The 14,757-nt window shown below is 51.1% G+C and overlaps 5 protein-coding genes across 8 annotated transcripts; 2 read left to right on the forward strand and 3 right to left on the reverse strand.

Moving 5' to 3' along the window:
* The first annotated feature begins 72 nt into the window (after window positions 1–72).
* H257_02185 (hypothetical protein) lies at window positions 73–2,167 on the forward strand. Of its 4 annotated transcripts, XM_009825713.1 has the most exons (6): window positions 73–813; window positions 908–980; window positions 1,041–1,318; window positions 1,377–1,551; window positions 1,605–1,706; window positions 1,768–2,167. In XM_009825713.1, exons 1-6 carry the CDS (start codon window positions 89–91, stop codon window positions 2,113–2,115), a joined length of 1,701 nt encoding a protein of 566 aa, XP_009824015.1. In that variant the 5' UTR covers window positions 73–88; the 3' UTR covers window positions 2,116–2,167. The 4 variants fall into 4 exon arrangements, with proteins under 4 accessions (XP_009824015.1, XP_009824017.1, XP_009824018.1 ...); XM_009825715.1 differs by having other exon boundaries at window positions 1,377–1,706; XM_009825716.1 differs by having other exon boundaries at window positions 1,605–2,167.
* Window positions 2,168–3,032: 865 nt separating this feature from the next.
* On the reverse strand, window positions 3,033–6,861 carry H257_02186 (hypothetical protein). Its single transcript, XM_009825717.1, has 17 exons — window positions 6,353–6,861; window positions 6,047–6,295; window positions 5,748–5,997; window positions 5,608–5,696; window positions 5,253–5,546; window positions 5,025–5,199; window positions 4,825–4,963; window positions 4,634–4,767; window positions 4,488–4,570; window positions 4,386–4,419; window positions 4,196–4,277; window positions 3,980–4,117; window positions 3,741–3,926; window positions 3,516–3,672; window positions 3,379–3,452; window positions 3,223–3,303; window positions 3,033–3,172 (listed from the first exon to the last, which is right to left on the reverse strand). The coding sequence occupies exons 1-17, from the start codon at window positions 6,833–6,835 to the stop codon at window positions 3,103–3,105; spliced, it is 2,718 nt and encodes a 905-aa protein (XP_009824019.1). The 5' UTR covers window positions 6,836–6,861; the 3' UTR covers window positions 3,033–3,102.
* A 73-nt stretch (window positions 6,862–6,934) lies between these two features.
* Window positions 6,935–7,860, forward strand: H257_02187 (hypothetical protein). Its single transcript, XM_009825718.1, has 4 exons — window positions 6,935–7,238; window positions 7,300–7,391; window positions 7,458–7,583; window positions 7,638–7,860. The coding sequence occupies exons 1-4, from the start codon at window positions 6,958–6,960 to the stop codon at window positions 7,823–7,825; spliced, it is 687 nt and encodes a 228-aa protein (XP_009824020.1). The 5' UTR covers window positions 6,935–6,957; the 3' UTR covers window positions 7,826–7,860.
* Window positions 7,841–10,076, reverse strand: H257_02188 (hypothetical protein; the record flags this gene model as incomplete). Its single annotated transcript, XM_009825719.1, has 2 exons — window positions 7,841–8,693; window positions 8,839–10,076. 2 exons carry the CDS (start codon window positions 10,074–10,076, stop codon window positions 7,865–7,867), a joined length of 2,067 nt encoding a protein of 688 aa, XP_009824021.1. The 3' UTR covers window positions 7,841–7,864.
* Window positions 10,077–10,579: 503 nt separating this feature from the next.
* On the reverse strand, window positions 10,580–11,677 carry H257_02189 (hypothetical protein; the record flags this gene model as incomplete). The annotated part of the gene is made up of 1 exon (XM_009825720.1): window positions 10,580–11,677. One exon carries the CDS (start codon window positions 11,675–11,677, stop codon window positions 10,580–10,582), a length of 1,098 nt encoding a protein of 365 aa, XP_009824022.1.
* Window positions 11,678–14,757: the final 3,080 nt, after the last annotated feature.

The raw sequence follows: 14,757 nt of genomic DNA on the forward strand, positions 1-14,757 counted from the left end.
TTTTATGATTGAAATCGGAAATGAAGACAAAACCACGTGAAATCCTAATTAGGCACCCCACATTCGATATTTTGGCGCGACAGTCCACATGCACACGAACTGGCACAGTGACGACAGCGATGCCGCGTCTTGGATGGACGAGCAAGGAAGCGAAGGGCACAGCTCGTCCTTGACGCACCAACCCTTCCTCTTACACCCTAATGCAACCCCATCGCAGCAGAGGGATGCGAACGATGACATTGCCGAGGCCATCCAGAGCATTCAATTCGACATGGAGTTGTGGCACGACATGTATGCCGTGTCGGCGCCGTACATTTCGCCATCGCAGCAAGACGCGTGGAAGGCAATTGTCACGCAAATGCAGCAAGTGTCGCATCGAATAATCGGTGGCGGACACGACGTCGCCCACGAGGCCGCAAGCTTGCCCACAGTCGTACCTGAGAGGAAACAGCGTCACAGTTCCATCGTGTCCGACGCGCAACCAGAGAGTTACTGGGCAGGGCTGTGGTCTCGCTTGGGAGACGTCGAGAACGACCGCAATCGCGTCATGCACGCACGAACGATGCCTGGCGACGAGTACGTGCTACAGCAGATCTGGAGCTGCTTGGACAGCCAGGACTTTGCCGCGGTGGCGGCGGTGTGTTCCGACTGGTTCCGTCTCGTGTATCACTCCAAGTTGGGCCAGAGGCAGTGGCAGCACATTGTACGCAGTCGATGGCCGCAAGTTCACGGCTGGGACGGCGACCACGCGTTCGTATCGAGGGTGTGTGGGACCACGAGGGACTGGCGGCATCGATTCATCACCCTACACAAGTGCGTATGGCATTCCCCGACCTCTTAGCACCAACAACCTATGCAGTGGTTGCTTTCGAGTATCACGACATGAGATTATTGGCCTGTTGAGTAGACTCAGCTCCAACTGGCAACATGGACGACTACTCCACCAGAGTACAATTCCCGTCGAGCTCACTCCCACAATCGTACTGTACCCGTCCTCGTCATTTGCATGTCCATTCAGTGATGTTGTGGTCGCCATCTAGCGTTGCATGCAGTTTGTGGACCAGTCAAGACTGCTGCTGCTAGGCGACTCGCGCGGCGGGCTGCAGATGAGAAACCTACACAGGGATAGCGCACCATCCTCTATGGAACTACCGGCGGCAGACGGAGTGCTTCGAGCGCACAACTACAGCGTCACTGCCATCTCCAGTCATGGAGATCGAGCGGTCTCGGGGTCGGTGGACGGCACGCTAAGTGTCCACGCCCTAAGTGCATTCCACACCAGTCCAGTACCCCATGGCCACTTGGATGCCATCACTTGGTGATACTTCACGTCGTGTGTATGATTGTTGTTATGACTTTCGAACGCCGCGAAATAGTGTGGAACTACACCAAGATGTCGTGGCCAGTGGCTCGAAAGACGCCACCGTGCGGCTGTGGGACCTCCGAAATGTGCAAAGTGGTGCTGCTCTTGTGTTTGAACATCGACGTGAGGCGGTGCGCATGGCCACGTTGTCGCCGGCGGACGCCACCAAATGGCTCGTTTTCTATGGCGTACGAACTGGGAGATGAGGTTTCAGAGTGTAAGGACACACACTCTTGGGTAGGATGGCATGTGTTGTGTGGCGGACGTGCGCCGGCCCGATGTTCCAGTGCATCAAGTGCAGGGCACATTTCCGTACAAAGCCTCGGCGTGGGTGGCCAACTCGGTCCGAAATGAAAGATACCGCAATTCGTATAACATTTGGTTGTATGTACTGGAAATACTAGATGCTTTGCGTGGTGGAATCCGACGGCGGCGTCGCCTTGATAAACGACAGCGGTGCGTTGGTCCGCCGCCGCCGCCGACCTTTTAGCGGACCTCCCTTGACCTGCTTCCCCGTTTTCCACGGCAACCAAAACGACGGCGGCATGTTTGGGGTGGCCACGTCGGACCCTAATCACGCGGTGGAGATCTACCACATCCGTGATCACGGCACGATGACGCCGGCGTATTCGTTGCCGTTGCCGCCGTCGCCACTCCGATGCAGTGCTGCCGACTGGACATCCGTAGTCGGTGTTGAAGATCGCGGGCTATTGCATGAATGGTCGTTCGATGACCAAATTACATGGAAATAAAGTAATGTTTATTCTTCGTTTGATTTTACAAATAATATACTGTAAAAGACACTGTGTTATTGTGTATTCAACACTAAATTGGACTGGGGAGGCGAATCGAATAGCCTAAACAAAGAGATTATGAATGTCTTAAGCCAATCACATCACTCGATTCCAGACTGTCGCTTCGGATTGGGTAAAATCAGTCGGGAAAAACATGGAAAATACATTCGAAATCGCTTTGAAGTTTCGACTGCGAAGTCCAAAGTTCAGTGAAAAGCACAATACCAAGTACGAAGTACTACGTACTTCGAAGTACATACGTAGTTCTTGTGAGATTTGCCGCGAAAAGGTGTTTTAAATATTGTTTGGGTGGGCCTGGATCACACCTCAATCTTTGCCCAAAAAATTCTACTGTTTTTAAATTATTAAATAATATAAGTTCTATTTTCCATCTAAATATTTTTTTTAAATTAAAATTATTAGAAATTATTTTTATAATTAATCTTTTTTTTCCAATTTGTTTTAAATAATAATCTTTGCTTAATATTTTTTATTTTGTTTTGCATAATTTATATTTCTGGAGATTTAATATTTCGAAAATTGAGTAATTGGAAGAATTTGGTTGTCCTCTAGGTTTGACTGTCTCGATCAATTTGATCGAACGAAACTCAGTGTTTGCCAACTTTCAGAAAAAAAAGTCCAATTCTCCAAATTTTGGATCCAGACACCTATTTTTTTATTGTTTGCCGATTCTTAGAAATTACCAAAATATCCAAGATTTTGGCCATTGTTTTGACATCCAGACTCACGTTACTTTAAACGTTTCAGAGATACAGTACGATGCATGCTCCGTATCCCACACCCATACAGGATGGTAGTTTGTGGACTGAATGCATGAAGCAGTAGTCCCCGTGCAATACGCCAGAAGTACTAAATATGTGAACAGTCAGAGGTTTTGGTCTTATCAAGTGTTGGTTTGTTGGGAAAGTTGGTCGACGTAGCCTCCTACACGACTCCAGCCAACAATGTGTCGACGCTGGCTGTTTCGTCCTTTGTCTTTTGTGTGAGGGGTCCGCTGACAATGCCACGTCATACTACGAAGTTTCACGTTGTCACAGGTCGTACCATAATTCGTGGATGGCAAGCGGTTTCGAAGACGCCCCGGCAATGGCAATGGATGGTCGACACGTTCTTGCAATGTCCGCCCTACGGCGTCCACCGATGAAATAAATATCATTCGATCTATACAATATATATATATATAAACTCAAATCTACTTACGAAAGTGCAAACAGCACTTTGCCCTTTCGTTTCGTGGCCACGGATGGTCCTGCGGACTCTGTCACCACGGGCATCTACGACAACCAATGTTATTCATCATCGTGCTTGAGATATATATTTATGAATGAATAAGTTACCATCCGGGATGTCAAGAGGTCCCAAATCGTCAGAGTGCCGTTGGTGTAAAGCACGTAAAACACACTCGGGCGGGATGGCGACCACATCACGCGAGACACACCGAGTGCCACGTCATACCATGATGCAATGTCCCGGGCCAGATCCACATGGAATAAACTAAACCAATCCACCAACATTGTTTAGAATCATATTACAAGAAGGGACAATGGCTACAGTAGTCGTACCTGAGGCTGCCGTCGGCGTACCCGGCGAGAAAGTACTGGGGAAGTGTCGGGTGAAAGGCGAGCGATGTCACAGCCGACACGCCCCCACCACCGTAGTCCCCTCCTCGACGGTACGCCTTGACGCCGAGTTTCTTGTCGAAGCGGCTGCCGTGGACGATCGCCCCCCCCGTCGTCCCCACCACAAACCTACAACAAAAGGTGAGCAGATTTACCTCTTTCGTATGGGGTGATGGAGATACTGGTTGGGGTCGGCGGGGAAAAACGCAAACTCGTTCGCGGACGGACCGACCAACAGCGACGGCGCCGAATCGATCACGGCCGTCTTGACCAGCTTGACCCGGCCGCCGATTTCCACGCAGCTGTCAATGGACAATGCCCTGGACCCAAGAGTACGATTGTGAAGAGTGGAATCTGTATATTGATATATCGATGACAAATACAACACGAAAACGCACTCGTGGTCGGTTCGGCATTCAATCACACTCCACACGACCAGAAGGCCGCGGTTGTCTAGGGACCCAAACTGAAAATTGGCACCTACATTTAACAATACCAACGAGTAAATTTGCTGATACGAGCCGCAACAAAATAGTACTACTAGTACGTTAGCAAACTGATGAACTACGGAGTACACGAATGACATACCTTTTTTCCCAGACGGGATCGCCCGCACGGCAGCCTAAGACATCGAGTTTTGCCAGTAAAGTCACAAACATTGAATGGATTTGAATGTATGTGAGTTGTTACAATGGGCGACGTGTGGTTGTGGTCGTGCTTCATGCCTGCTGTAGAGTACGTGGGCGGTTCCACTTTGACTTTGATGCTTGGGGCTAGGTTCAAAGTGTGTCACAACATACAGTGTCTCAGATTGAATTTCGTAGGATTGTTTCTACCTTCAAAGCGCGGGGACGGGGGCAGACGCAGGTCCCACACTTGCACCGCGCCTTCGTCCGACCCGCTCAAGACAAACATGTCCCGGCCAGGCCCAAACCCCACGCAACTCACGACGCCTTCTGCGCGAAGCCACCTACGCAACCACCTTCTTCACAAAACGCCATCGACTTTGAACCGCATGCACACGCACCGCACGGGGGACTGCACTTGGTTGATGTCCCACACACTCAAGATGGACTTGTCGGCGAACGGGGCGTTGTTGTCGCCGTCGTCCGCTGGCCCGTACCCTCCCACGAGCCAGTGGGACACTTGATGAGAGAATGCCATATCTGCCAACGAAGTCGACGTCTTTCATTGATACACAGTAACCATAACCATGACAGACAGTACCGAGCAAGGGTCGATATTGAAACAATGCATGGTCGGCGTTGATCGAGACTTGCTTGGCACTAAACCCGTTCAATGAGGCAGTGTCACATTGCGACTGTGGGATCGTGTCGTGCTGCTTTTGGTTAGACGCCCCATCTGCATACATGAGGTTCTCCTCCAACAAGACTTCGCACGCCTACCCATATAACAACGTCTGTTCTCACTCTCATGGATCTTTCTATCACGTACATGCGATGCCCGAGCCAAGAACCCAATGAACCGACGGGAGCTTGTAGTTGTCGTCGTCGAGTCGGTCAGAGCTGCGTCGACCCCCATGTCGTCCGGAAATAGCATTGACTGGTCCTTCATGGCACGGGGTTTGGTCTGCGTCTGAACGCTGCGGGCGTCGTCGTTGGTCTGCACAAATACTTGCCGGACCGCACACACCCGCAGCTGGCCCATGTACTTGTCAAAGTCGGTGAGGGGTGCCAGTTGAAACATGTCGAACCGTTCCGTCTCCATCTTTTTCTTGTCCAAAATTTCCTAAGTCCATTTCGCGTGGAGCGTACAAATATATATACACGTTTGCCGGTGGTTTACTTACTTTGACACGCTTGGCGCGGGGGTCGATAGAGTGTTTGAGACCTGCAATTGATGCCGACACCCCGCTCGTCGCCTTCTTTGCCCCCGTGCCTACTCGACTCATCTGCAACTTGTCCGATTTCGAACAAGTCATCACGATACCTTTGGCTTCTTTTGCATCCTTTGGGGCCGCGGGTGTTTGTTTTGCAGTAGTTGCCTTTTTGCTGGCACCACCACTGGACGGAGTTTGAGGTTTGCTTTCCGCTTGTAAAGCTTCGCGTATCTTTTGCACCGTGGCGAAATCCTCGGGCGGGTCCATCAACGACTGCTGGTTGGATTTGCTACCATTGGTGCTGAGTTTCTTGGCTTGCGCGGGTTCGTCGGGCTCTTCGAACCCGCCGTCGTCGTAATTCTATCGATCGTTCAGTTCCAGGACACAGTTACAATGTAGACAAGCGGACCTCAAAGTCTTCGTCGTAGTCGTCTTCTTCCTGACACTCCTCCGCGTTTGCATTGAGGGCGGCGAGTGCCTCAACCTTTCGCAGCTCGCGCTGCCGGGCTTCTTCTTCACGCCGCGCCATGTCCAGCGCCTGCCGCTCCAGCTCCTCCTTGCGTTTCTTGGCCTCCTCCGCATCTTTCTGCTTCTGCCGCTTGGCCTCGCGACGCGCCGCAGCTCGAGCGCGCTCTTCTTCGTCGTCGTTCTTTGCACTCTTGGAACTTAAACATGAGAACGGATGTCCTTTTGACTGTAGAAGAAATAGTCTTACCGAGGTAGTGGGGGATTGCAACGACGCTACTGTCGGAGCTCCTCCTCCAGGCATTGCTGCCACACCTGTCACAAGACCCGTCGAGGTGCCTGGCGGTGCCACCGCAGTGGTGGCGTCAGGAGCCTTCTTTTTCGTCGACTTCTTCTTGAGTTTGTCGTCCATGGCACCTTCCGTTGTACCCCCTTTGGGCTCGGCGACGGTGCCCAAGTTGGCCGCATGGAAGTTCATCTTTGGCACATCGCTCATGCTTGGTTGAGCTTGAGGCGGCGTCTTGGGGGCGCTCGAATGGGGTTTCTGCGGCGTCGAAGCCGACGTTGGCGGGGACGATTTCTGTGCGCCAGCAGCAGCAGTTGGGGATGCCACCCCTAGGGACGGACCGCCTTCTCCTGGCGGTGGCGCAGTTGTCTTCTTCGACGACTTCTTGGATGCCTTCTTCATCTCGCGCTTCAAGTCATCGTCCTCAGAAGTCTTGGGCTCCGCCATGGCGCCAAGCAAGTTCAAAATGCGCGGCGCTTCAGTGTGCCAAAATCCGGATAAAACGTATCTTCCGGATATCCTGGTTGAGAATCGAACGGTCGTGTAATTCCATCTACCAACAATCGAACATGGAGCGCAAGGGAGCGGACTACAAAGGGGTCGCGGAAGAAAAGTACAGCTATGGGCGCAAGAAAGCTGCTTCTGGTTACAAGGATGCCGACGATAGTGATGCCGAGTCCAAGTCCGTCGCGTCCTCTGGCCAAGAAGAGGAGCTTGACTTTGCCCAGGAGAAGCTGCTGGATTTGGACGTCGAGTCGGAATGGGAAGAGATCAGGAAACGACCCAGCATCGCACGCATCCAAAAAGCCGTGGATCCCCGTGGCAAGAAGATTGCCGACGGGCTCAAGATGTACGTCGCTATGTCGTTGTCTTCCATGGACGTCGTGGTCACGACGGGAGGTTGCTTGTAGAAATTACATGAACATGCGCTGTGGCGACTCGGGACGGATGTTGTGGCAGTCGGAAAAGTGGGGCAAGGACATGTTTGAGCGCGAGCAGAAAGGTAAGTCACTGCCATCGTGCTCACTCATCCCCTTATCGACCCACCATCGTCGTCTTTTCGTCGTAGCCGTGGTGCCCAAAGCCATCCTCCAATGCACCTCCGTGTCGCGAGAGATCAACTTCAGTTCCACCGAGGAAATCAAAGCCTTTCGCCTCGAGCAGCGCGTGTTCTTCAATGGCCAGTGCTTGGAAGGTTCGTTTCTCAATCTACGTCGTACTGTATCCCATATTTTGGTTTTGGATCTAGAGTGGCTGTTTGCTTTTGGGTTTGTGATTCCGCACTCGACCAACACATGGCAGCAGACCATCGACGCCGCCGGCCCCGACGCGATGCTGCCTGCCGACGCGATCAGCGGTAACCTCACGATCGAAACGGGCTTTTACGACGCCAACGTGCTCATTGCCAAGACTGTGTATCGTATCTACTACGATTAAAAAAATAACTTAGTGGGTCGTCTGGTGGAGTCTCGATTTTCACTCGTTGTCGTCGTTGGCATCGTCCGTGCTTCGGCTAGTAGTATTACTACTGCCGGTGGTATAGCCTGGGGGGTGGTTACTACTACTATTACTAGACGTCGTGGGCCACTGGTCCACATACGCGTGCACGTCGCGCACAAACCTCGCCATGCTTCTGTCATGATCTTGTTGGAGCTCCTGCATCTTCCCTTCCAGCGCCGCCACTTGCGCCATGAGCCGCCGTTCCTTGTCTTTGGCTGCCCCCAAGGCTTCGCTGGTCGCTTGTTTCTCGTGGGTCATCATGGCTTGCAGCTTCTCCATACCCTGCACATGCATTGCATTCACATTGTCCAATTCGCTTTCCAGTGCTGTCAACTTGTCTAGGGTTTGGTCATGCTTTCGAGTATGCCGAAGACACTCGACGTCCATCGCCGCGAGCCGTTCGTCCTTGGCAGTTACCGTCGCCTTGAGCTCGTCGTATTGCCGGTCCCTGGCTTGCATCTCCTCGTCAAACACTTTGCGCTGTCGGGTCTTTTCATCGCGTAGCAACTCCCCGTGCATGCGGTGCTTCTCCACGTCCTTCTCGAGCAACGTCCGGTGCCGCCGCATTTCGTCGATGCTGCCTTCCACAGCTGCCACGTGTCGCTCCAGTCTGTCTTGGCATTCGGCCTCAAGTTTGACGCACAGCTCGCCCATGGCAGCTTCGTGCGCTACTTTCATCTGCAGCAGCGTACTTTGCAACCCATCCACTACACTCTTTTGCAGATGCAGGTCCGACATAACCGAGTCAGCATGCGCTGTCACATGCCGCAGTTGTTGCTCCAATCCTTCGATTGCCATCTCCGCACTAAGAAGACACCAAGATCACTCCATCATGTGTTGGGGAAATATTGAACCTGAAATAGATACAACGACACTTGTACACTGTAACGATGCAGCTTTGGCTGACTCTACTGATTCTACGCCTCGTGGTAGGCCCAACTCCAACGTACCGTCGAGTGGCAGCTGCTTTGGTTTCATCCAGCTCGACTCGCCACATGCTGTCGCGGCGGTCGAGCTCTTTCCGGCCATCATGCACTTGTTCGCGTAGCCGGGCCGCCTCGTCCTGGACGCCGCTCAACGCGCTTCTCAGCTTGGCATTTTCCATCTCGAGGAGCCGCGTCGCTTGATCGTGATGGGCTTTGGCTTGGACTAGCTCGTCGCCACTTCGCTGGGCCTGTCGCTCGGCACTTATCTTGGCTTCTTTGAGCTGGAGGACGGTGGCTTCGAGGGTTTGCAGCTGCCGACTGCCTTCGTCCGCCTCGCTCTTCCGCTTTGACTCGGACTGCTCCAAGAGCCGCGCAATGTCATCGCCGCGATCGCGCTCTTGGCCTTCGCGGCGCATGTGCCGCTCACGGTCGTCCCGCGCAACTTGGAGCTCCCGCTCCAGCTGCAGCACCGTTGCATCCCGCGCCTCCACTTGGGTTTCCATCACGTGCAACGCCTGTTGAAGCGCAGTCACTTGGCTCGACAGGGCTTCCTTGTCCGCCAAGTACGCAAGCAGCAGCTTGGCGTTGTCGTCGCTGAGGGCTTGGCTCAGAGGCGGGTCGTCCGCTGGCTCGGAACACTCCGGACCGCGGACGTCGTGCAAATCGTCGTCGGCATGCGAACAAGCTGACGTGGCAACCTGCTGGTTCCTCTTCAGGCAGTCCTCGATGGCATCGGCCGTGGCCATAGGCACGTTGTTCCCCATGAGCTGCAATCGCTGGAGGCTGTGGTTGCCCTCTTCCAACATGTCCAGAAACGCTCGCCCGCCGACAGATCCGATCTCGTTCCACCGCAGATCCATCTCCTCCAACGTGCGGTTGCGCTTCAACGACTGCGCCAAGCGCATGGCGCCGTCGGGCCCGATGCTATTGTTCCGCAGGTCGAGGTATGTGAGGGACGTGTTGAGCGCCAACGCACTGGCCAACGCTTCGACGCCGTGATCCAGCACCCCAATGCAATTCCATTCCAAGTTCACATGCTCGATGGACACTGAGGTTTTCAGCATCGTAGCGACGACCGCGATGCCGTCGGCCTGGATGCGGTTCCCACGCAAGTCGAGCACACGCTTCAGCGGGTACTGCCGGAGGATACGCACGACGTCCGCGCACCCTTCATCGCCCAGGTATGCGTTGCTGAGGTCGAGGATTGGGCCATCAGTCTCTGCCTTGGCACGGATCTTGTCTTCGCGACTGCGCGGGTACATCCGGCCTCAAATTGCTGCAAGATACCGTTTCTCGAACGCCATTGGCTACAAAGGACACTTGGAAACCGTGAAACCGCCATAAACTCGCACGCTTTCACTAGTCACGTTTGGCGCGACAACGTCCGTGTTTTGCGCATCTGCCGCGCGAGAAAGCCCGGTCCTTAGATACACGAAGTACGCCGTCCTTGCTAACATGGTCCGCTTTATGGTGATCCAGGCCAGCCTGTGGGAGGAGCTTGCTACTTGTAGAGAATTGTTCACCTAGGTCAACCACGACTGACGACTTGAACAGTATGTACTCCGGAGTACTGTACAGTACTTGGGTTGTTTTATCATGTCATTTTTACGTTGCCTAGGAGTACTGTAAGTTACAGAGGATTTTGGCGACGGTACGTCTCCGTGCTACACTGTACTGGGAGTTGAAAACCACGAACCGCAGATAGTACATCATTTGATTGACACAATACGATTTGACTGTTAAGAGTAAGTCGAGTTCTTGGCTCCTAATCGCCACACGACGGCTTGATAGGCGTGACGACATCGCTGTTGAACACGGTGACTTCCTTGGCGAATTGGTTGATGCCTTTGTAAAGTTCGAGGCCGCGTGTCGGGATGGTCGACGCGCTCACGTTAAATGTACGGCCGAAAATTTCAATCGTCAAAGCGGCCTTTCTGAACTCGCGGAACGCGTAATCTGGGAACGACCCATATGAAAAGTACAACAATCCGTGCGCCGGTCCAGGCGCGTACTCCCCCATGACGCTTTGCAATCCACGGGCGAGGACTTCGTACTTCTCGTCAAATCCTTCGCCGAGGGGCTTGTCATTGTCCCCATATGCGTACAAGATGTACCCCCCATACGAGTGAATGTCCAAGTACCCTTGGATTTCATCGCGCTTGGTTTCCAGCCAATGATTGATGCCCGCGGTTTCAGGCTCACTGAACGGCTTAGGTCCGGGGTACGACCAGTGGTCTTTGGTAGGGTTGTTGGGGTTCTTATTCGGAGTCGGCCAGTTGCGGTTCAAGTCGACTTCGTTGTCACTCTTGCGCTGGAACCGGGTGCCGTTCCACGTATTTTTGAAGCCGTCAATGTTGACGACCGGCACAAAGTACAAGTCGTACTCGTCGGCGGCCGTGGGTTTCTTGTTGGCAATGTCATCCAGAATCGACGCCAACGAGAACAGAATCGACGACCCCGCGATCCATTCGCGGGCGTGTAGTTGGCCTTGAAAGTACAGCGACTGCGAGTGGCCCTTGGTCAACTTGTACCCGTAAATCGTGGCGTTCTTGTACGTCTTGGAGATGGCAAACTTGCTCAGCAACGTCGGGTTTTGTTCGACCAATGCATCGGAGAACTCATAGATTTGATCGATGGTGCGGAAGCAGTTGTGGAACGCACTGGTCGAGTACTGTCCAGCTTTGAGGGACGGGATGTAGTTGCCGTTTTGTTTGTGACACTCGCGGTTCAACTCGGCATCGTCTACTTTAGCAGCCTCCTTCAACGTTCGAGCGCGGCCGTCGATGTCCGCGATGGTGTTGTTGGTTTGGGCGGTGGTCGCCGCAGCGAAGAGGGCAATGGCAGTCAGCAGGGAGAACTTCATGGCAAAATGAAAAATGAGCAAAGGGATTGTGGGCTGTGAAACGCCCTGGAAAGGGTTCGTGATGGTGTGGTAGGAGTTTGGATGGGATTGCGAGATGGATACGGGTGCGTAATGACCTTGGCAGGCTTGCTTGTGTACACTACATAGCCTTGGGATACATGCCGTATTCCGAGGTCATTGTTACTGATCTGTTACTGATCCATACCCATGCGACAATCGATGACGTGGCAGGCTCTAGAACGGTCGATTACCTGAAAAACAGTCTGAACGATGATAGCTTGATGACGAATTGGTCAAATGCCCACTCACTGGTAACCATGGAAAACCGTTCAAGAAATCTGAAGCCAGCAGGGCTGGGGAAAATATAGTTGCAATTTAAATTAATCGTAAGTGTCCCACTGCAATAATTTATTTTCTCTCCATGCTGAAAATCACCAGCACCAATAATAAATTGGTGGACCATATTGACCAATAATTGTTCAATTGTATTCAACCTCCTGACTTCTCATTAGTATGATACAAAACACCCTTACCCCAACTACAATGGCGACCTCGTACTCCCCAAAAGAACCAAACTCTTCTTCGAAAAGATCGACCACGAATCGTCTTCCGGTGACCCCAAAACTGGCAAGCACTGCATCGTCACAAGTCCGGACGAAGAGGTTGAGGGGGTGACATTGACAAGTTCGATGAGTTCGAGTATTAATAGTTTTAAAATTACCATTTCTTTGAAAAAATTCATGTTAAAAATATATAGGAAAAACTTGGCGCGCACCCCGGGAATTGGACCCAGGGCCCATCCACCACCGCCTGATTGTGAAACCGATATGCTACGCGCCAAGGCCTTGGCTTGTTACTTTGACCATTATTTAGGTCAGAATTATCGAAAATATAAACAATAATTGTTCCGAGTCAGCAATATTGAATTTTTCGGTTGTTCGAATTTCAATAAAATTATGAATTCTTCTTCCGAACGACAATATATTGAAATTATACATTGACAACTAAAATAAATTTAAATATATCTCTCCCCAGCCCTGATCACAAGGAAGGTTACGTGAGTACATTTAGTTGACATTGACACCTTCCTGGGAATAAATTATACAGCCGAAGACACCTCTTGTTTTCGATATATCTGAGACAATCTCCATACATTCTTCAAGTCCGGTGAACATTTGAAAATTTTGGTTTGAGCGGCTGATTCTAACGTTATTTGAAGAATACACACGCAGTTTTTGGATGAATGGCAATATAATTATAACGTTATGACCTTATAGCCAAGATTCTTCCCTTTTGATTGGTACAAATTTCACACGAATCCAATGATTGGTCATAAAACTGCTATGTGGCGAACATCAAACGTGTCAGTAATTGCCCCCTAGTGATTTGGGACGGAGAACAGTAGCGCACACTTGCAAACATGGGAATCAGAAAACCTATATACTACGTAGTACCACTCTGGTCCATGACCATTTGTTTCAGTGTGACACCATTCCTCAGTTTTTTTAGTTTTGGATCTGATTGGTACATTTGAAAACCAGATATATCATCTTTGATTGGCTACCGACGTTTCTCTGAAGTCGTTTTGGTGCAGGACGACGTCGAATGATTTAGAGAAAATCACCCGCTGAGCGTTCAATACCACTTCAATCTAATGTACTCGAGGCTCCAAAGATTAAAGACTTGTCTAGCCTACACAGAGCAGCCACACGTGCTTGCGAGTACCAAAGACTTTACTGTTAGCTAGTTGCGCCGTGTGTCGTTGTGCTAACTTAGTGTCGATCACCACACCATGCCGGTACAATGGCCAGGACGGACCCTATCCAAGGTTTGCTCTCTGATATAGCGTGCAACAGTGTAGAGCTATAGTTTATCTATTGAAGTTGCCCGTTCATTCGGTGTGTGCACAGAATTTCAGCTCTCTCGCCATGGCCGGCGGCTGATTTTGGGGTATACACCTCTATGTATCAATAAGCGTATGTATTCGAGTCGCGGACCAAAATAGTGCTTTTTACTGCGGTCCTGTATATGGTGTTTTTGTTTCCTACCACTTCCTACCAAAACCCTACCAGGTCCTACCATCCGTATAATTCAGCAGTTATTCGTATCCCCCGAAATACTTCGTGAAAATAATCGGTATTTGGGGCACAGGATCCATTGCCCCAACGAAGACAATTTACTTCCCAGGGTGTACGTACAGTAGCCCGCCCACAGTTTACAGTCAAGGAGCGCCGATTAATGCACCTCTGTAGAATTCACCAGACTGCCCTGTGTACTGCACTAAATTGGGCATCGCCTGAGGGCATAATAACGTTATCCATTTTGCGACTGATTTGTTGGACTGTGAATCATGATGTCATCATTTGCAGTACGCAATGTACCAACACTGCACGTCAAGGTCTCATTGTACAGACCTTAGACTAACGTTAGGTTTTACTAACGTTACGTATTAGCTCGAATATGGGTTGCAATAGTTTAGTCTCATTTCCAGGGAAGTCCTTGCAATTCAGTGACTTTCCATAATAACTTCAAAGGAATCTGCCTACCAAGTGACAACTGCCAGTCGCAATGCGTCACACCATGTCCTTGCCGAAAAAGTGCATGCGGTACAGCTCAAAATTCAAATACATCCATTGTTCACATTGCCTCAATGTCGAATGCGTCACATTAAAGGCAGACCTCCAAAACCGACCGCAGGTTTTTGTGGCGCAAAGCCCTACACGTGCGATGCCGTTCAATGATAGACCAGCGTAAGAGCCTTTGGGGCGCCTAAAACTTTTGTCAGCAGCCCTTATGTGTGGGGGGGGCTGCACGATCGGGACAACATCAACCGGTTAAATCCGTATAACAAATTTTAACCGGATTCCGGATAACTGTCCTACCATGTCCTACCATGCCATAATATTGGGAGAGGTATGAGAACACTCTATAAATACATACTCTGTATTTATAGAGTGTTCTCATACCTCTCCCAATTTCCATACTTTAAACAAGTCAAAACAAATGGGACATACAACATGTGCTACTATAATACAGTAGAGACGTCATACTAGTGTACGTAGTAATATAAGTACCATGGT

The sequence above is a fragment of the Aphanomyces astaci genome (assembly GCF_000520075.1).
Source record: "Aphanomyces astaci strain APO3 unplaced genomic scaffold supercont1.3, whole genome shotgun sequence".
Classification (NCBI taxonomy): domain Eukaryota; phylum Oomycota; class Saprolegniomycetes; order Saprolegniales; family Verrucalvaceae; genus Aphanomyces; species Aphanomyces astaci.